The sequence below is a fragment of the Rana temporaria genome, chromosome 1 (assembly GCF_905171775.1).
Source record: "Rana temporaria chromosome 1, aRanTem1.1, whole genome shotgun sequence".
NCBI classification, from domain to species: Eukaryota; Metazoa; Chordata; class Amphibia; order Anura; family Ranidae; genus Rana; species Rana temporaria.
Window position 1 is genome coordinate 268,202,929 of NC_053489.1, and position 22,605 is coordinate 268,225,533.

General features: G+C 40.5%; 1 protein-coding gene across 2 annotated transcripts in view; it reads left to right on the forward strand.

Annotated features, from left to right (window-relative positions):
- The window catches only part of FANCC (FA complementation group C), a 306,329-nt gene extending 285,140 nt beyond the window's left edge, over positions 1-21,189 (forward strand). For both annotated transcript variants that reach the window (XM_040355483.1, XM_040355482.1), the window contains exons 14-15: positions 11,754-11,960; positions 20,667-21,189. In XM_040355483.1, the coding sequence (XP_040211417.1) occupies positions 11,754-11,960; positions 20,667-20,798 (339 nt within the window). In that variant the 3' untranslated portion in view covers positions 20,799-21,189. The remainder of the gene's footprint in view (positions 1-11,753; positions 11,961-20,666) is intronic.
- Positions 21,190-22,605: the final 1,416 nt, after the last annotated feature.

Below are 22,605 nucleotides of genomic sequence, written 5' to 3' on the forward strand. Positions count from 1 at the left end.
GTATCTATATAACACGTGTGTGTGTGTGTATATATATATATGTATATGTATATATATATATATATATATATATATATATATATATATATATATATATATATATATACATACAGTATCTATATAACACGTGTGTGTGTGTGTGTGTATATATATATATATATATATATATATAAATACACACACACACATATATATACCGTATTTATCGGCGTATACTGCGCACTTGTTTGCCCTTAAAATCAGGGCAAAATTGTGGGTGCGCGATATATACGCCGATACTTGCTTCCCGCACTGTGTTTGAACTTTGCCGCCGATCCCTGCTTCCCGCGCTGTGTTTGAACGCCGCCGCGGACATATACCGAGCGCAGTACACTCGGGTACAGTCGGCCAGGCTCGGCTCTCTTCTAGGTTATGCGAGAGGAGCCGAGCGTGCTCAAGTGTACTGCGCTCAGTATATGTCGTCGGCGGCGGCATTCAAACACAGCGCGGGAAGCAGGGATCGGCTCAGAGACAGCGCAGGAGCAGCAGGGAGGACACCACGAAGGCCGCAGACAGACGCCGGACCGGACAAGGCCGCCGATGGACGCCAGGCAAGACACCAAAACTGTTAGTAATAAAAAATAAATAAAATTCAGGAATTTCACGTCCAGAGTAGGGGTGCGCTCTATACGCGGGTGCGCACAATAGGCTGATAAATACGGTATATATATATATATATATATATATATATATATATATATATATATATATATATATATATATATATATATATATATATATATATATATATATATATACACACATACATACAGTATTTATATATATATATGTAATTTTATATATATAATATATATATATATATATATATATATATATATATTTTATCACATGTCTGAAAACATTAATTACATGTTCTTTTAAACTTTAGTTTCACTTTTTGAATTCGGCTGCACCATAATCTCATAATATCTCACGAGATTACAGGCAGTCCACCCACTTTTACACAGATCTCGGCTGTTTTCAGAGAAAAAACTTCACCTCTGTTCACCATCTGAGAACTGAAGTTCTCAGTTTATTAAACCGGCTGCAGAGGAGATAATTCTCCTCATGAGAACTGCCGTGAACTGCTGTGAACTGAACAGAGAAAAAACTTCACAGTTTATTAAACGGACACCTATGTGTGATATGAATTTTTCCTAAGCACCATCTAGTGGCCATAATGCAGTATTTTTAAATACCTTAAGCGTTAGGCTTTTAGATCACACTTTTAATCATAGGGAATAATCCTATTACAAAAAAAAAAAGAAGAAAACTAAGCAGCAATTCTGTTGGGGCTGTGCAAATATTTGTCACATTTGTATAGATAAGTTTTTTTGGCCTTTTGTATTTCGGTTTTCTGTGCAGATTCTGTTCTTTTTCTCAGTTTAGGTGAGCCACAATATAATTGGCTAAACAAATCTGCTTTGCACACCAAAGTGGTTTAGACACAGTGGGGCAGATCCACAAAGAGAGTACGCTGGCGTATCTAGTGATACGCCGGCGTACTTTCAAATTTCCCGCGTCGTATCTTTGTTTTGAATCCTCAAAACAAGATACGACGGCATCTGGGTTAGATCCGACAGGCGTACGTCTTCATACGCCTTCGGATCTTAGATGCAATTCTTCGGCGTCCGCTGGGTGGCGTTCCCGTCATATACCGCGTTGAGTATGCAAATTAGCTATTTCCGACAATCCACGAACGTACGAGCGGCCGGCGCATTCTTTTCCATCGTTTCCGTTCGGCTTTTTTCGGCGTATAGTTAAAGCTGCTATTTGGTGGCGTACGCAATGTTAAGTATGGCTGTCGTTCCCGCGTCGAATTTGAAAATATTTTATATTGTTTGCGTAAGTCGTCCGTGAATGCGGCTGGATGTAATTTACGTCCACGTCAAAACAATGACGTCCTTGCGACGTCATTTAGCGCAATGCACGGCGGGAAATTTAGGAACGGCGCATGCGCAGTTCGTTTGGCGCGGGGACGCACTTCATTTAAATTAAACACGCCCCCTACTCGCCAATTTGAATTACGCGCCGTTACGCCGTGAGAGATACACTACGCCGCCGTAACTTACGGCGCGAATTCTTTGTGGATTCAAAGATAAAAAAAGTAAGTTACAGCGGCGTAGCGTATCTCACATACGCTGCGCCCATGCAATTGTATGTGGATCTGCCCCAGTGTTGTTTATTTACTAAAGGCAAATCCACTTTGCACTTCAAATGCACTGCAAGTGCTCTTGGAAGTGCAGTCGCTGTAGATCTGAGGAGAACATGCAAGGGAAATAAAAAACAGCATTGTTGCTTGTACATGATTGGATGATAAAATCAGCAGAGCTTCCCCTCATTTCAGATCTTCTACTCAGATCTAAAGCGACTGCACTACCAAGTGCACTTGCAGTGCAAAGTGGATTTGCCTTTAGTAAATCAACCCCCATATCTGTATGGTTAGCATACATGCTTTTGCACTGCTGACTGCTGGGTTCATATACCACTAGTGATAAGCTCTGCTTAGATGTATGTACATTCTTTCAATGGTTGTGGGGGACATGCTCCAGATGATCTAGTGTCTTCCCAAAACCTAGAAACATACTGGTGGGTTTGTTGACATCTGACCATAGTAGGAGAGCAGAAGAAACATTTTATTATAAAACATCTTCAAGGACATTTACCATAGTGAGTACAATACTGTAGATTCATTCTTAACACCATACGTAAATCCTATCAGGTTCTTCTGCTTTCAGCCAATGCACATTAAAATTTTGACTACAGATGTTATGCTGCTTGTTTTTTCCCATCAGCTTTATAGAGCGAGGAAGATTTTTCTGTGTTCACAAATGTGCCAAAATTCAGGTATATTGACCCAAGTTAAGAAGAACTTCTGAAATAGTTTCTTTCATATTTCTGTCTACAAACCTACAGTACATATTGAAGGGTGTCCTCAGAAATGATACAAGTAGTTATACTCATTCTATCACTCAAATTTATTTCAGTCTGTAAAAAGTTCTGACCACCCAGGAAGATGTCTCTTAATTTTCAGTAAGTATTTGGGAAACCACTTGTATTTGCATTCTTTCACGAGACCGCACATGAAATAAAAGCTGCATTTATACAGGGAACAAATAACTCTATATGCATATATCCTGTTTTTCCAGAGTCTTTGGATGGGATATATTTACACTATGGCGTCCCAGAGTATGAGTGGGGTTTAAACGATCTCTAAATAAGAAGATTTTTTAAAGAAGCAATTTAAGGTCTCCGTTGATTGCTTAATTTAAAAAAAGAGTAATTCACCACATATCAAATAATTATTTCCTTGTTTTCTGTCAAATAGATACACATTTCTTTACAATCGTATATCTCTTTAACTACTTAAGACACGGACCAAAATGCAGCTAAAGGACCTTGCCCCTTTTTGCGATTCAGCACTGCGTCGCTTTAACTGACAATTGCGCGGTCGTGCGACATGGCTCCCAAACAAAATTGGCGTCCTTTTTTTCCCACAAATAGAGCTTTCTTTTGGTGGTATTTGATCACCTCTGCGGTTTTTATTTTTTGCTCTATAAACAAAAATAGAGCGACAATTTTGAAAAAAATGCAATATTTTTTACTTTTTGCTATAATAAATATCCCCCAAAAATATATTAAAAAAAAAATGTCCTCAGTTTAGGCCGATACGTATTCTTCTACCTATTTTTGGTCTAAAAAAATCGCAATAAGCATTTATCGGTTGGTTTGCGCAAAATTTATAGCGTTTACAAAATAGGGGATAGTTTTATTGCATTTTTATAAAAAAACAATTTTTTTACTACTAATGGCGGCGATCAGCGATTTTTTTTTCGTGACTGCAACATTATGGCAGACACTTCGGACAATTTTGACACATTTTTGGGACCATTGTAATTTTCACAGCAAAAAATGCATTTGGAATGCATTGTTTATTGTGATATTGACAATTGCAGTTTGGGAGTTAACCACAGGGGGCGCTGATGGGGTTATGTGTGACAACTGTAGGGGGTGTGGCTGTAGGTGTGACGTCATCGATTGTGTCCCCCTATAAAAGGGATGACACGATCGATGCTGCCGCCACAGTGAAGAATGGGGAAGCCGTGTTTACACACGGCTCTCCCCGTTCTTCAGCTCCAGGGACCGATCTCGGGACTCCAGCGGCGATCGGGTCTGTGAGTCCCGCGGGCCCGCGACCCACAACTGGGTACTAGTACAGGACGTACCTGTACGTGGATGTGCCCAGCCGTGCCATTCTGCCGACGTATATGTGCTGAAGGCGGTCCTTAAGTTGTTAATATCAAGTTTAAATAAAACCTTTACCTTTCCTTTACAACTGTTTGAACATACCTGTTTAAGTTTTATTTTTATTTATTTTTTACTTTCTGATAGACATACTGTAAGATGATTGTCATCTATTTTAGCATTGTTGTTCACAAGCTGACTTCACACTATTGTGTTATAAACATGGGTGAATGGCAGCCCAACACAACTGCATTACCATGCGTTGTGGTGCATGGCGTTGGTTAAAGTAGTACATGCAACTTTTCTGTGCATTTTGGTGAAGTACACACACAAATGTAAAGAGGTTTTTAAAAAGATTAAACAGGCAGCCAGATTCTGTCTGCAAATCCATATGCCCTTAGACTTTTTCACTACAGTCTATGTAACATATGCGTTATTACGCAATACATTTTTTCACAGAGCAAAACATGTTTTAAATGAAATAATATTTGCTATACTTGTAAATGGATTTGCAGGCAGAATCTGGCTGCTTGTAAATGGAAACTGTGCTGAGATAAATATTTAGGCTGACCCCTTTGTGAAAATGTTGCCTAGGTGTACCTAGCTCCAGTACTTTCAGGGTAACTGATGCAGAACAGTTGTGCAGTGAAGTTAGAATGTTTGATCTACATGGCTGTTACAGCTCAGTGTCTCAGAGAAGGTTTTGAGAGCACCGGATCAACATGACAACAGAAAAACGGAAAATTGTTATCAATACTTACTGTAATTTTCTTTTCCTGGCCTGTCCTCACGTCTGCATACAATGGGTTAATCCCTACCTCCGGTCCCCCAGTACCACCTTCTTATTAGCTGATAAATAGGGGGCCCCTCCTCCCTTGCTCTTGTTCCACTTAACTGGCGGACGACAGGCTTATAGGGAGGGAAAAGAGCTGTGCCAACGTGAGGGCAGGCCAGGAAAGGAAAATTACAGTAAGTATTGATAACAATTTTCCGTTTTCCTGGCCAGCCTCACGTCAGCACACAATGGGATTTCATTTAGCTCATCTAGGGTGGGAAAATAAATATAAAACTCGAACAACTGAAAATGCTGCTTTAGTAAATATTTTGTTTTGCTTGAAAAGGGTGCCGACACCACTGGGTTCCCAAAATTCGATGCATTAGCCGTTGTAACATCTAAACTGTAATGTTTCGCAAAGGTTTCCCAGGAACTCCAGCTAGCATTCCTGCATATGTCTTCAATCGGTATCTTAGCAGACGCTGCCCATGAGGCTGCCACCCCTCTCGTAGAATGAGCTCTAATCGCCCGTGGAGGCGTCAGCCCCTGTTTCTCATACGTAAGACTGATAGGTGATCCAGGTAGATATGATTCTTGTTGAGGCGGCTTGTTCTCTTTTTGGTCCTGGCAGGACGAAAAGCTAATCCATTTTGCACACCTGTAGAGAGCGGTGTAGATACATTTAAAACAGGTTGACCATGTCTAACAGTCTGAGGTCTAGCTCCTCTTCTTGCCTTGGCGGTTGTGTGAAGCTAGGTAGAACCGCCTCCCAATTCACATGAAACTTGGAAACCACCTTAGGAGTTATGGCCGATGAGGGCCTTATGCCCCGTACACACCATCACTTTATGTGATGAAAAAAAAATGACGTTTTTAAAAACGTCACTTTAATTGACTGTGTGTGGGGGAAAACGTTGTTTTATGTCTTGTAAAATACGACCAAAAAAAATTGAAGCATGCTTCAATTTTATGTGTCGTTTTTCAAAAGTGCACTTTTTACTTCACAGAAATTGACTGTGTGTAGCAAAAAACGTTGTTTTCTAAGACGTTTTTTCATCCACGCATACCCAGAAGCTACTTATGAAGCAAGCTTCAATGGTAAAACGTGGTGGAACGTAACCTCACTTTGCAAGAACATTGTGAGAAAAACAATGGTGTGTAGGCAACTTCGTCTTTGAAAATTGAAGTTTCAAAAACGTCATTTTTTACTTCACAGAAAGTGTCGTTTTTTTTCATCACATAAAGTGATGGTGTGTATGCGGCATTAGGATTACTCTATTCGGGAGAATGATGCAATATGGGTCCTTGCATGATAGAGCTGCTAGCTCAGAGACTCTCCTTGCTGATGTTATGGCTGTGAGAAAAATCAGCTTGACTGTTAGGAACCAAAGCGGACATGTCTCCGCCGGCACAAATGGATGTAGGAGAAGAGCTTTTAGTACCGTGCCTAGGTCCCAGGCTGGGATCAGAGATTTTCTTGGTGGATTCAACTTTATGGCCACCTTTAAAAAATTGTCTTATTAGTGGTTCGTCTGCCCATCTGTGCCCTGTGAAGCACATAAAGGCTGACACTTTTACTTTTATATAAGAAATGTCACAGCTTCAGCAGCGTCATTCCCCGGGCTGTCTCCGGTGGAGACAGGCGGCCGGCGATGCTGCGCTCTGGATCCCAGATGATCTTCTCATCGCTATACCGGAGAGGAGATCATCCGTCGCTGGATACCGACAACGTTGGAGCGTGGAGCCTGGACCGAGTGGATTACCACCGCGGATATTTAGAGAGCATGATAATACAGCAGCACCACAGCCCAGGAAATGGTAAGCTCTTTAAGCCTTAATCTGCCTGCATAGCTCCTGCACATAGAGCATCCAGTGTAAGAAAAAGCTACTACCTTTATTATTCTGGACCTTCCAGTCCCAGGGGAGGCTTAAACCTAGGTGGGTTGGTTCGGCAGGGTTTTTTTTTCTTGTCTGCAGCTTCTTTCTTTCAGTGTGTCTGGTGGCCTGGAGTCCGACCAAAAAAAAAGGAACAAGGACAAGGGAGGAGGGGCCCCCATAATAAGAAGGTGGTACTGGAGGACCGGAGGTAGGGATTAACCCATTGTGTGCTGACGTGAGGCTGGCCAGGAAACATGAATTTACAGTGACTTTTGTGAGACTTCTACTTATAGAATGCAAGCACATAAAAATCAACTCCAGTATGCCCCCTTCCAAATTTCTGACACATCCCTGCCCCCATGGAGCACCTCTGACAACTTTTTTTTTTGTTAAATACATACAATTAGGTCCATATATACTTGGACACGGGGACAATTTTCATACTTTTGGCTCTGTATGCCACCAGAATAAACTTAAAACAAAACAATCCAAATTAATTTGAAGTGCAGACTTTCAGCTTTAATTCAAGGAGTTTAAGATAAATATCAAGTACAAGTTTTAGAAACTGCAGCCGTTTTTATACACAGTCCCCTCATTTTCAGGGGCTCAAATGTAATTGGACAAATGAATATAATCATAAATAAAATTTAATTTTTTTATATTTTGTTGAGAATCCTTTACTGGCAATGACTGCCTGAAGTCTAGAACCCATAGACATTACCAAAGACTGGGTTTCCTCCTTTCTGATGCTTTGCCAGGCTCCATAGGCAGCTGTCTTCAGTTCTTTATTTGTGGGTCTTTCTGCCTTTAGTTTTGCTTTCATAAAGTGAAATGCATGCTCAATTGGGTTGAGATCAGGTGAATGACTCAGCCATTGTAGAATATTCCACTTCTTTTACTTCAATGATCCTTGGATCATTGTCCGTCTGTACTGTGAGGTGCCGTCAAATGGCCTGTTTCACTTGCATTTTTGAACCCATGATGTAGGTTCATAGAAATACGACACTTACAATCAATTCCAGACCTTTTACCTGCTTAACCACTTTTAGACCGCCCACCAGACATATACTGCGGCAGGACGGCTCTATTGCGCAACACGACATACCTGTACATCGTTTCATGCAATGGATACTGTGGACGCGTGCGCCTGATCTGCGATTGCTGCACAGAAAGGCAGAACGGGGATCTGCCTATGTAAACAAGGCAGATCCCCGTTCTGACAGTGGACAACATGGATATCTGTTGTTCTAGTGATCAGGAACAGCGATCTCTGTGTTGTCCCAAGAAGCCCAGCCCCACACGGTTAAAACAAAGTTAACCCCTTGATCGCCCCTTGTTAACCCCTTCCCTGACAGTATCTTTTATACATCGATTAGTCCATTTTAGCACTAACTACTGTAATAATGTCACTGGTCCCCAAAAAGTGTCACTTGGGGTCAGAATCACAGATCGCCACCATTACCAGTAAAAACATCCAAAAAAAAGATAAAAGTCCATAAATCTATCCCCTATTTTGTAGATGTTATAACTTTTGTGCAAACGAATCAATATACGCTTATTGTTTTTTTTTTTCTGTTTTTTTTTTACCAAAAATATATAGCAGAATACATATTGGCCTAAACTGATGAATACATTTGTTTTTTATATATTTTTGGGCTACGTATTATAGCAGAAAGTAAAAAATATATATTTTTCCAAATTGTCAATTTCTTTTGTTTATAGCGCATTAAAACCGCAGAGGTGATGAAATACCACCAAAAGAACACTCTATTTTTGGGGGAAAAAGGACAATTTTGTTTGGGTACAACGTCGCACGACCGCGCAATTGTCAGTTAAAGCGACACAGTGCCAAATCGCAAAAAATGGCCTGATCATTAAGGAGGTAAATCCTTCCGGGGCTGAAGTGGTTAAACGATAAAGAACTAACGGAGGAGTAGCCTGAACCTGGCCATAAAACAGCTTTTAATTCAATTGTACTTTTGGTCCCTTGAAAAGGGGGGGGGTGGCTAGTCTTAAGAGCTGTAATTACTAAACCCTTCCTCCAATTTGGATGTACATACCCTCAAATACCCTCAAATTAAACCTTTCAGCTCATATCCATTATATAACTACAGGGAGTGCAGAATTATTAGGCAAGTTGTATTTTTGAGGATTCATTTTATTATTGAACAACAACCATGTTCTCAATGAACCCAAAAAACTCATTAATATCAAAGCTGAATATTTTTGGAAGTAGTTTTTAGTTTGTTTTTAGTTTTAGCTATTTTAGGGGGATATCTGTGTGTGCAGGTGACTATTACTGTGCATAATTATTAGGCAACTTAACAAAAAAAATATATATACCCATTTCAATTATTTATTTTTACCAGTGAAACCAATATAACATCTCAACATTCACAAATATACATTTCTGACATTCAAAAACAAAACAAAAACAAATAAGTGACCAATATAGCCACCTTTCTTTGCATGGACACTCAAAAGCCTGCCATCCATGGATTCTGTCAGTGTTTTGATCTGTTCACCATCAACATTGCGTGCAGCAGCAACCACAGCCTCCCAGACACTGTTCAGAGAGGTGTACTGTTTTCCCTCCTTGTAAATCTCACATTTGATGATGGACCACAGGTTCTCAATGGGGTTCAGATCAGGTGAACAAGGAGGCCATGTCATTAGTTTTTCTTCTTTTATACCCTTTCTTGCCAGCCACGCTGTGGAGTACTTGGACGCGTGTGATGGAGCATTGTCCTGCATGAAAATCATGTTTTTCTTGAAGGATGCAGACTTCTTCCTGTACCACTGCTTGAAGAAGGTGTCTTCCAGAAACCGGCAGTAGGACTTGGAGTTGAGCTTGACTCCATCCTCAACCTGAAAAGGCCCCACAAGCTCATCTTTGATGATACCAGCCCAAACCAGTACTCCACCTCCACCTTGCTGGCGTCTGAGTCGGACTGGAGCTCTCTGCCCTTTACCAATCCAGCCACAGGCCCATCCATCTGGCCCATCAAGACTCACTCTCATTTCAGCAGTTCATAAAACCTTAGAAAAATCATTCTTGAGATATTTCTAGGCCCAGTCTTGACGTTTCAGCTTGTGTGTCTTGTTCAGTGGTGGTCGTCTTTCAGCCTTTCTTACCTTGGCCATGTCTCTGAGTATTGCACACCTTGTGCTTTTGGGCACTCCAGTGATGTTGCAGCTCTGAAATATGGCCAAACTGGTGGCAAGTGGCATCTTGGCAGCTGCACGCTTGACTTTTCTCAGTTCATGGGCAGTTATTTTGCGCCTTGGTTTTTCCACACGCTTCTTGCGACCCTGTTGACTATTTTGAATGAAACGCTTGATTGTTCGATGATCACGCTTCAGAAGCTTTGCAATTTTAAGAGTGCTGCATCCCTCTGCAAGATATCTCACTATTTTTGACTTTTCTGAGCCTGTCAAGTCCTTCTTTTGACCCATTTTGCCAAAGGAAAGGAAGTTGCCTAATAATTATGCACACCTGATATAGGGTGTTGATGTCATTAGACCACACCCCTTCTCATTACAGAGATGCACATCACCTAATATGCTTAATTGGTAGTAGGCTTTCGAGCCTATACAGCTTGGAGTAAGACAACATGCATAAAGAGGATGATGTGGTCAAAATACTCATTTGCCTAATAATTCTGCACTCCCTGTATAGTTTGAATATGTTTTTGTAAATACCTGAAAAAAACTAAAATTGTGTCCAAATATATATGGCCTCCAAATATATATATTGGGCCCAATTTGGGCATTTTCACTTAGGGGTGAACTCACTTTTGTTGCCAGCAGTTTAGACATTAATGACTGTGTAATGAGTTATTTTGAGGGGACAAAACATTTACACTGTTATACAAGCTGTACACTCAATACTTCACATTGTAGCAAATGTAATCTCTTCAGTGTTGTCACATGGAAAGATTTAATTAAATATTTACAAAAATGTGAGGGGTGTACTCACTTTTGTGAGATATTGAATCTAATACTTTACCAAGAGGCAAGCAGGGACATTACTTCTGCCATATTATGTACAGTAAATGTTATTCTACTTGAAGACCTGGAATAATGGTATTTCCTCTGAAAAACATGCAGTTTTGAAATCAGATTGTGGGATTTTCATTTCAGCAATCTGCTGTTATCCTCTAATTACAACAGATCATTTACAAATCCTGCTGAATAATGGTAAACAGGGCTTATTCTTGTGATGCCCGTGAAAATGTGTTATATAATAGTGACAATATATAAAGACATTATTCAAGGAGTTTTTCGTTTCTGATTTCTCAATTAATTATTCGGTTGTTGGCAGATTGCCCTGACAGCTTAATAATAGAGACTAAAGAAATTTAGGGTATTTAATTTTTGCTTTTTTAAAGTTTTAGTGTCAAGCTGAGTGTCCCAGTGCCTAAATCCAGCCTCTTCTGAAAGTGAATGGTCTGCTGACTTCCTAACATGGATTTCAGCTGTCACTAATCCCTCATTACAAAACTTCTTGGAGACATCTGTGTGCTTGATGTTCTGCATCACTTTGTGCAGTGTCAGATGAGAGATTTTTCTGACAATTATTAAAAAAAATAAAAAAATTAAGACAAAGTTGATGATGTCTTCATCATCTATGCAGTATTATTTAGAGAAGGCATCCTATAGGAAAGCATGGTCTTGTCTCAGCCTACTCCTGTAGTTTTTCCACAACAGGCTATGTACTGCCCAATGATGATATTACTGCTACCTGCTCAAAGATGTGCTACATTTAAATAGATTACCTGATGTTTTCTTAATTGTCTCATGTTGTATCTCCTAGATGGAAGCAAAATCTGCATATAGAAGTTTAGTATCACTCTTCAGAAATTCAACAGTTTGTGTTACATCCCTGAAAAAAATATTCCAAGTGGAAAAAAAATCAGACGAATGCCAAGCGTGTACTCTGCAGCTGATCAGACATCTCTGCGTAACTTTCCTTCTGTGTTCTCCTGAGTGGCATAACATCATCAAACAGTGTATTTCTTTTGTAAGTTTTAAAGATGTAATATGTATCAAAGTCATTTTGAAAGCCAATGTCAGCTTACACCGTGTTTCTTACACATAATTCTGTACAATAGTGCCAAAACTAGGTGCTGTAAGGGAAAACAAGATTAATTATACTGTAGGATTGATTTGTATTAATATCTCCTCCAGGGGCTTTTCTACATTTTACAATTTTACTAGGGCAAAAGAGGACAGAGATAACACAAGGGTGAGGTTTTCTACTCCATTGGTTGAATTTTTTACAAAAAGCTTCACTACATTCGTCTGTCGGACCTATATGTGCGTTAACCTATTTACTGCCAGGTCCGTATGCCGTACGGACCTACAGAACTGCCTGCAGGTGGCTCTGCTGAACAAAACAATAACTCTGATTAGTGACTAACAAGACGCTGATCGGAGTTATTTAGCTAAAATGACACCCCTCCCTGCCACCACCTCTCTACCTGTCACATGCTGCTTCCTCCCCTCCTGCATTACCTCAGATGATTGCTTTGTCCCCCCCACACTGTCTTCTGTCTATTACATCCATCCCCCCAGCACTCATTTTCATCCCCCCCAGCATCAGCGCCCCTCTCCCCCTGCCAGCATGGATCTCCGTGGATCCGCTGCAATTGCTGACTCCCTCCGCTGCCCCCCCCTGCCGGAAATTTCACTGCTACACTTTTAATTTTTTTTCCCTAAATTATGTTTCCCCCACCTCATGCAGCTCTGCAAGTGGCATTCCTTGCAGCTGCTTCCTGGGAGATCGGCGAGTGCTGTGTCAGGATGGAGAAGAGAGGGGCTGGTAAACATATGTTTACTAGCCCCCTTCCTTTCCCAGGTGAACATAATGAGCGTTTGGTACCGATCGGTCATATGTTTATGAATGAATGAGAGACGCTATTCAGAGGCTTCTATTCATTCATAAGTATTGCAGATGAGCCTACAAAGAAAGGGACTGAACTCTTCAGTCCCTTTCTCTGTCTAAAAAAAGAGAAATTAGAGGTTTGTTTAGACCCCTGATGTCTCTCCAAAGACGGACACAGTCCCAATAATTTTGGATTGGATAGCGGCGGATGTCAGCGGACATGTCACAGCTGACATCCGCCACTCCATAGGGGAGACTGGAGGGTCCGATCAAGTTTGCTTGAAAAACTGAGAGGTGGACCTGATCGGGCAGCCCGTGTGAAAGGGCCCTAAGAGTAAATTTAGACATGCGTCTAAATTGCCCTTGCCTCTGAAGCCAGAGGCTAATCTCCAGAGGCTACTGGCAGGTGGTGAGGAAAGCGATGCACCTGCCACCTGTTTTAACCCAATTTTTGCCAACAAATGTGCCACAACTGCATTTGCGCAAAAATTGCAGGGCCTTAAAAATCAGTAGCACCTTCTTTTTATTCCAATGGTCATGTGCTTTCAGAAAATATATGGTTTGGGGTGTCTTTCACAAATTCTAAATGCTGTAAGAGAAAAATGAAAACCTTCCGATTTTAACCATTTTGCAAAAAGGCGCAATATAAAAATTACAAATATTTGTTATTAACTCCATACAGGGTTAGGCTTTTATATTTAGTTGGAAATTAGCAGAAGTTTTGTAAAATTGTGTGTTTTTATCAGCTAATAATGGTTTTAGTGTATTTTGAGCGACAATATTGTTTTGATAAACATTTGCGCAAATACCGCAGAGTCTAAAAAATCAGTAGCACCTTCTTTTTATTCTAGAGATCATATGCTTTCAGAAAATATTTGAAAGCTTTGAGGGGAAAAAGGAAAACCTTCAGATTTTTTTGAGAAATCTGGATATTTACACTTTTGCGTTTGTTCGATTTTCACCATTTCCAAAAATGGCGCAATTTAAAAGTTACAAATATTTGTTATTTATTAATTATTTATTATATTTAGTAGGAATTTTGTCAAATTTGCTGTGTTTTTATCTGCTAATAATGATTTTAGTGGATTTTTAGCAAAAATATTGATTGGATGAACAATTTCACAAATATCATGGCCCTTAAAAATCAGTAGCACCTTCTTTTTATTCTACTGGTCATGTGCTTTTAGAAAACATATGGTTTTGTGGGGGCTTTTACAAACTCTGAAAGCTATAAGTGAAAAATAAAAGGAAAAATTGCAAAAATGGTCTGGCGTGTAAAAAATGGAGCACAGGGCCTGGAAGCGAAAGGGTTAAAAGAGTTGAAAATATCAAGTATGTCTGGGTTTTTTTTTGTTTGTTTATTGTTTTTTTTTGTTTATTAAGTCTCTTACCATTGTTTTCAGTTTTCTTTTTTGTCTTGTGCACACACCTTATACTCCACTGATGCGCCTCACTGCTACTAGTGTAGAGCGAGCAGTGCCATATTTTTTCTCACATGATCTGCTCTTTGTGTACTACAATTCCCATAGAGCTTATTGTGTCTGCAAGTAGATGTGTAGTCCATTTCCGGCTCAAACAGGAAGTGGTGGCTACATTCACATACATGAGGGGGCATGAAGAATATGGCTCAGTTCACACCTAACATTTTAAAATACATTCATTTTAATGAGGCTGGTTCACATATCTGCGGGGCATTCGCACTGCGCATTGCACAAAAAATATGTGCATTTTCTAGGCATTGCGGTGCGAATTGTCTGCACATTATCTTCTATGGGAATGCATCTGATTTGCAAATCGTTCTGAACACTAATTCTCTCCCTGCTCACTACACCCTCTCCCAGGTCAGGTAATCCGTAGCCACAATGGAGACGAACCGCTGAACAGCTGTATTTTCTCTTTGCAGAGAAAACAGAGCTGGAATTCGCACCGCACAAGTGTGAACCCAGCCTAAATGTTGCCACCCTAGAACAGGAAGTCTGAGAATAGCAGAAAAAAAAAACTTCCATTTAAGAGATAAAACAAAGGGAGAGAGGTTTAGAAGGTATATTCTAGTTATATTTAGACATATTGTTTTTTTTTTTTTTATATATAAAAATGTGAGTACAGTATCACTTTAAAGACTAATCTTTATTATACTTTTTAAATTGGCACCAGGGACTTTAGAGCACTTATCCTTGCTTACTAAATTTTGCTGGTGATCATATTTAGAAAAGGTATTAGGCAAATTATAGTTGGTATTCTTGACAGCTGGATGAATGCTTGTCAAATGATTGTCCCGATTTTTTTTTCTCTATTAGAAGACCCCTAAATCTTTTAGGTTTTGTTATCTACCCTTCACTCATCATTCAACTGTGCAGCAACAGATCACTTCTAATAGCCAAAATAGGTCACTATAGCAGTGCTCTGGTCACAGTGTGTTTAACCACTTCCTTACTGGGCACTTAAACCCCCTTCCTGCCCAGAGGACTTTTTGCGATTCGGCACTGCGTCGCTTTAACTGACAATTGCGCGGTCGTGCGACGTGGCTCCCAAACAAAATTTACGTCCTTTTTTTTCCCACAAATAGAGCTTTCTTTTGGTGGTATTTTATCACCTCTGCGGTTTTTAGTTTTTGCGCTATAAACAAAAATACAGCGTCAACTTTGAAAAAAAAAATTTTTTTTACTTGTTGCTATAATAAATAGCTCAATTTTTTATTTTTATTTATCCTCAGTCTAGGCCGATACGTATTCTACCTATTTTTAGTAAAAAAAAAAAAATCGCAAAAGTTATAGCGCCTACAAAATAAGGGACAGAATTATTATTTTTTATTATTTTTTTTTTACTAGTAATGGCGGCAATCTGCGATTTTTATTGCGACTGCGACATTATGGCGGATACATCAGACACTTTTGACACCATTCACATTTATACTGCAATCAGTGCTATAAATATGCACTAATTACTGTATAAATGTGACTGGCAGGGAAGGGGTTAACACTAGGGAGTAAGGAAGGGGTTAAAGGTATTCCCTATATAGTGTTCTAACTGTGGGGGAAGGGGGGTGACTGGGGGAGGTGACCGATCTTTGTCTCTATGTAGACACAGATCGGTCTCCTCTCTCCCTGACAGCACCGCTGTCTGTGAGAGGCGGCAATGAGAAATGATCTCATATGTAAACATATGAGATCATCTCTCATTGGCCGCACAGATCGCCTAGCAAACGGCCACTCCGATTGGCCAGCACAGAAGTTCACCGCTGCGCGCTCGGGAGCGCGCGCGGGGAACGCGGAAAGGGGCGGACGTCAAATGACGGCGCCCCAGAGAAGTAGAACCACCCTGCGGCCGTATATAGTCGTACGGCCGTCGGGAAGTGGTTAAAAAAAAATGTGAAATATCGTAATAAAAAATAGTTTTTTTTTATATTATCACCAGTAGGTGTCCCTGATCACCCCCACACCAGTTAAACGATGAAAATTTAATGCAGATTATTAAAAATTGTGCACATTTTATTTTTATTTTTTCCCCCAAAAAAATGACAACTTAAAAAAACTCGCCCTGCCTCTTACTAAATACCTTGGACTTTCTACTTTCCAAAAATGGATCATTTGGTCGAACTTTGTACTGTCGTGACATTTTTGGGCCCCAAGAAATTAGATACATAATCAGTACATCAGGATTGATTGATTTTCAGATGTACAGTGCCTCGAAAAAGTATTCGTACCCCTTGAAATTTCCCACATTTTGTCACATGGTGCCCCCCTGCCCCAAATCACCCCCTCATGTTGAGGGCATGCCACCTGGTACGGTTCAGGAGGGGGGCTCGCCCGTCCACACCCCCTTTCCTGACCGGCTGGTCTGCGATAATTGTCTGGTATGGATTTGGGGGGGGCGCCGTTTTTTTGGCGTAGGGGGTTCCCCTTGAAATACATACCAGACCTAAGGGCCTGGTATGCTCCTGGAGGGGAACCCACGCCGGCTTTTTATTTAAAATTTGGCGTGGAGTTCCCCTGTGGGAGGGAGGGGCTTGCCTTAGAACAGGTTCACACTGGGATGTCGGATTGAAGTAGTACAGGAACCTTTTCTGAAGTCAGAGCAACTTCAGTAGTGTATATTAAGATGGCTCCCATTCACTTCAATTCATTTTCTCGACCGCACAACCAGGGGCGACTTGAAGTCGGATCCCAAGTTGCCCCAGTGTGAACCGGCTCTAAGGGCTTTACAGAACAGCTGTATTTACTAATTAGGTGACTTCTGAAGGCAATTGGTTCTACTAGATTTTAGTTAGGGGTATCAGAGTAAAGGGGGCTGAATACAAATGCATGCCACACTTTTCAGATATTTTATTTGTAAAAAAAAAATTGAAAACCATTTTTTATTTTCCTTCCACTTCACAATTATGTGCCACTTTGTGTTGACCATTTACATAAAATCCCAATAAAATACATTTATGTTTTTGGTTGTAACATGACAATTTGTGGAAAATTTCAAGGAGTGTGAATACTTTTTCAAGGAACTGTATATCATAGTTTGTAGATAACTTTCCTGCAGACCAAATAATATACACTAATTTGGGTTATTTTCACCAAAGACAGTAGCAGAATACATTTTGGCCTAAATTTATGAAGAACAATTCTTTATTTGCAGAAACAAAGAAAAACACTATGGGCCAGATTCACAAAAGAGATACGATGGCGTATCTCCTGATACGTCGTCGTATCTCTGTTTCTATCTATGCGACTGATTCATAGAATCAGTTACGCATAGATATCCATAAGATCCGACAGGTGTAATTGTTTTACACTGTCGGATCTTAGGATGCAGTACCGCGGCCGCCGCTGGGGGGAGTTTGCATCGTAAACCAGCGTCGGGTATGCAAATTAGGAGTTACGGCGATCCACGATGGATTTTCGCGTTCGCTACGTCGCCGCTAGTCTAGTTTCCCGACGCAAAGTTAGTCGTCGTTTTTGGTGCCCTAACTTTAGTCAGCAAACGTATTGCTGTCTAAAGTATGGCCGTCGTTCCCGCGTCGAAATTTAAAAATGAACGTCGTTTACGTAAGCCGCCCGGGAATACGGAATTACGCTACACGCATCGCCGTTCGAAAAAATGACGTCACTGCGCGCAAAGCACGACGGGAATTGCGAAAGGCGGGAGCGCGCCTAATTTAAATGGCACACGCCCATTTGAATTGGCCCGCCTTGCGCTGGACGTATTTACTATACACCGCTGCAAGTTTCCAGGTAAGTGCTTTGTGGATCGGGCACTAAAACTGGAAAATTGCGGCGGTGTATCGTAAACGAGTTACGTTACACCGGCGCTCTTGTACGTGAATCTGGCCCATTGTTTTCAAAATTTTCTATCTTTTTTCGTTTATTTAGCAACAAAGAAATAACCCAGGTTATTAATCACTTGACCTCCAGAAGATTTACCCCCCTTCATGAACAGGCCATTTTTTGCGATACAGCACTGCGTTACTTTAACCACTTAGGGACCATAAGGATTTACCCCCTTAATGACCAGGCCATTTTTTGCGATACTGCACTGCGTCGCTTTAACTGACGATTGCGCAGTCATGCGAAGTTGTACCCAAATATGTATTCTTCTACATGTCTTTGGTTAAAAAAATCGCAATAAGCATATATTGATTAGTTTGCTCAAAAGTTATAGCATCTACAAAATAAGGGATAGATTTATGGCATTTTAATATTTTTTTTTTATATAATTTTTTTTTGCTAATACTGCGGCGGACAGATCGGACACTTTTTTTTTTTGGGACCAGTGACATTTATACAGTGATCAGTGCTATTAAAATGCACTGATGTATAATGACACTGGCAGGGAAGGGGTTAACACTAGGGGTTAAATGTGTTTCCTGTGAGTTGTTTCTAACTGTGGGGGGAGTGTACTGACTAGAGAAGGAGAGAGATCACTGTTCCTGATGACTAGGAACAGACAATCTCTCTCTACTCCCCTGTCAGAACGGTAATCTGTTTGTTTACATTGATAGATCCCTATTGTGGCTCTCTGTGAAGCGATTGTGGGTGGCCGGCGGACATTGCGGCTGCCAGTCGTGTGATTCACGCAGTAGAGCCAACCTGCCGCAGTATAATGATGGCGGCTGGTCGGCAAGTGGTTAACTGACATTATACCCAAATAAAATGTATGTCCTTTTTTCCCACAAATATAGCTTTTTTTTTTTTTTTTTAATTGTCTTCATCAATTTACGCAAATATGTATTCTGCTACATATTTTTGGTAAAAAAAAATCCCAATAAGTGTATATTAATTGGTTTGTGCAAAACTTAGTCTACAAACTATGGGATTTATTTTTTATTTTTACTAGTAAAGGTGGCGATCAGCGATTTATAGCAGGATTGTGATATTGCGGTGAACATAAGGATAACTGACACTTTTGACTCTTTCTAGGGACCAGTGATACTAATACAGTGATCAGTGCATTTTTAGTCACTGTAATAATGACACTGGCTGGGACAGAGTTCAACATCAGGGGCGATCAAAGGGTTAACTGCGTCCCTAGCCGGGGTTTTAGTGTACTGTGGGAGGTGCTTTTACTAGGAGAAGAGATGGGATTTATTTCCTGCAAACACAAAGTTGGAGACTATTAGGTAGATTCACAAAGAGTTAGGCCAGCTTATCAGTAGATAAGCCGACCTAACTCTGAATCTACGCCGGCGTTTGTTTGTGTATTCTCTAACAGAGATACACTTAAACATATCTAAGATAGGACGGCTTGCGCCGTCCTATCTTAGATTGCAATGTTTTGGCTGACCGCTAGGTGGCGCTTCCATTGCGGCCGGCGTAAATTATGTAAATGAGCTTTTACGACGATTCCCGAACGAACGCGAGCCCGCCGCAGTCGATTAACTTCGTTTCCGTAAGGCCTTAGGCGGCCTAAAGTTATTCCACCTATGAGGTGGAATAACAATGTTAAAGTATGGCCGCCGTTCCCGCCGCGAGGTTCGAATTTTTTACTTCGTTTGCGTAAGTCGTCCGTGAATCGGGAGTTACGTCATTTACGTCCGCGTCGAAATCAATAGGCCCGTACGGCCTACTTAGCCGCAATGCGCACTGGGAAATGTAGTCGCCCGGCGCATGCGCAGGGTTAAAAAACGTCAAAAAACGTGAGATCAAGCCTCATTTCCATACAACACGCCCCCCTCCAAGTCATTTGAATTAGGCGCCACCTGCTCGTTTTAGGCTACAGATTAGCAGGTAAGTAGATTGTGAATCACTACTAGCCTAACTAATTTACGGCGGTGTAGCCTAAAAAGGCTAGGCTAGGCCGCCCTAAATTTAGGCCGATGTGTGTGAATCTACCTATATGGTTCTAAGTTATCATCACAAAGGCATTGTGTCAGTCTTTTTAGCTCTCACCAGTACACGATTTGAATCAGCTGGTATAATATTAAATATATATAGGATTGTTTAATTATTTTAAACTGTGAGTAAAAAATTTGCTCACAGAAAATGCAGTACAGTAAGAAGGGGGTTATTGTATGTTCTCTGTTAAAATGTTGTAATTTTCGTTATGCACAAAATGTACATGGCTTATGTAAATGCATTCTTGGGAAGATTTATTTTCCTTTTTGCTATATTTATCTTGTTGTTTAGTTGCAAAGCCTTTGATTTTTGAACATGGCAAGACCCAAAGCGAAGGTCAGAGTCTGATCAGATTGCAGGGAGCTGGCTTTTACATTACAGAGAATAATTAGAAACATGAAAGTTGTTTGTTTTGTGGTCATAGTGTGGCTTATTAGCATTTGGAAAAATGTATTGCATATTTGTTTGTGGAATACTAAAAGGCATTTGAGGATAACGTTACTTGTTTCCTCTCTCTCAGATGACTCAGACACAGGAAGCTGCCAGTGAAGTTTCTGACGTACTGGCTCGTACTTTATGCAGACTTGATATTCCTGGAATGGAAAGTCGAAAGATAATCACGATAGCGCACTGGCTGCTTCAGGACTCCTAATAGGAATTAAGGAAAACAGGGCCTAATGTGTCTTACAACAACAGTGTATACAGCCGCTTGCTTTTCACTCGGCCAGTGGAAATTTGATGTTTCTTGGCAAACTGTTTTGTCCATGTCACTTTTTCCTGTACAAAAATGGATCTATTTATTCACAGCAGTGGCTCCAGGGAATTGCTTATTTAGAATACAGATGTCAGGAAGTTGTTTGTGACTAGTTTAATATTAATGAGTGATTTGGAACTTCCACCAGCATTTGCCTATGAAATGGGCACACTGGATAAAAGGCAAGCAAAATATGTAAAAAATTTGAATTGTACGCTCTATTTTTTATTTTTCTTAGTCTTTTCAATGTTATAGTAATGTTTTAGTCAATATATGTTACAACACCTCAGATGTTCTTAATTACTCTTTTATTATTATGTACAAAAAAAAACAGACGCACTTAAACATTCAAAAATGCAAGGGTACAGAAAAACTATGGGGCAGATCCACGTACCTGCGCGTAATCTTCCGCCGGGCGCAGCGTATCTAAGATACACTACGCCGCTGCAACTTATTTTTTTTATTTTGAATCCACAAAGAATTTGCGCCGTAAGTTACGGCGGCGTAGTGTATCTCTGGCGGCGTAAGGGCGCGGAATTCAAATGGATGTAATGGGGGCGTGTTTTATGTTAATACGTCGTGACCCGATGTAAACAATGTTTTTTTTTAACTGCTCATGCGCCGTCCGTGGGGGTATCCCAGTGCGCATGCTCGAAATTAACCCGGAAAAAGCCAATGCTTCCGACGGTGACGTCATTCTACGCAAATCTCTATTCGCGAACGACTTACGCAAACAACGTAAAAATTTCAAAATTGTACACGGGAACGATGGCCATAATTAACATTGAGTACGCCTCATAACGGCACCTTTAACTATACGCCGGAAAAAGCCGAACGAAAACGACGTAAAAAAATGCGCCGGACGTACGTTCGTGGATCGCCGTAAATGGCTCATTTGCATTTTCAACGTAAACGCCACCTAGCGGCCACCGAAAAATTGCATCTAAGATCCGACGGCGTACTAAGACGTACGCCTGTCGGATCGATCCCAGATGCCGTCGTATCTTGTTTTGTTGATACAAAACAAAGATACGACGCGGGAAATTTAAAATCTTTTTGTGGATCTGCCCCCATGAGTGTTCTGTCTTTCAAATTTGATGAAATACAAGGCCTTTAGTACAATGGCTTACTGTAGATTTAAGAATGAGGCCCTACGTATCCATCATACTATGGGAATGTAAACCCTTCCTCTCCAGATGTACACTACATGTAAAATTCAGCTAAAACCATCATACAAACATTTGGCATTTCAATTATTTTATATTCGAATGTAAATCTCTAATACAAATTATAATTTAAGAACTTAAAAAGCTGAAATGGTTTTGAGTGAGTGTTTGCTTTTATTACGCTGCTACATCTTTGGAAAATAAAAACAAAAATGTGCAAGAAGAATGTGCACCAAACAACCTCTTGTTATATAGTATAACCCCCATTCATCCCACCTTCATGCTTGTAGGCATACATCCAATAGGCCAATTATTAAACATAAAACTTGCTGGAACTGACATTAGGTGCAGATCAAAAGATACTACATTGATCTGATGCAAAAGAACTTAAAATTTCATTGCAAAAATATTGATGCAATAATTCTGAACATTTCTACTGCTTTCAGGTTTCACACTAGGCTCACACTGACTGCGGGAATTAAATCCTGCAAGTTCAGCAGAACTCGCAGGATTTCATTCCCGCATGTCAGTCCCAACTT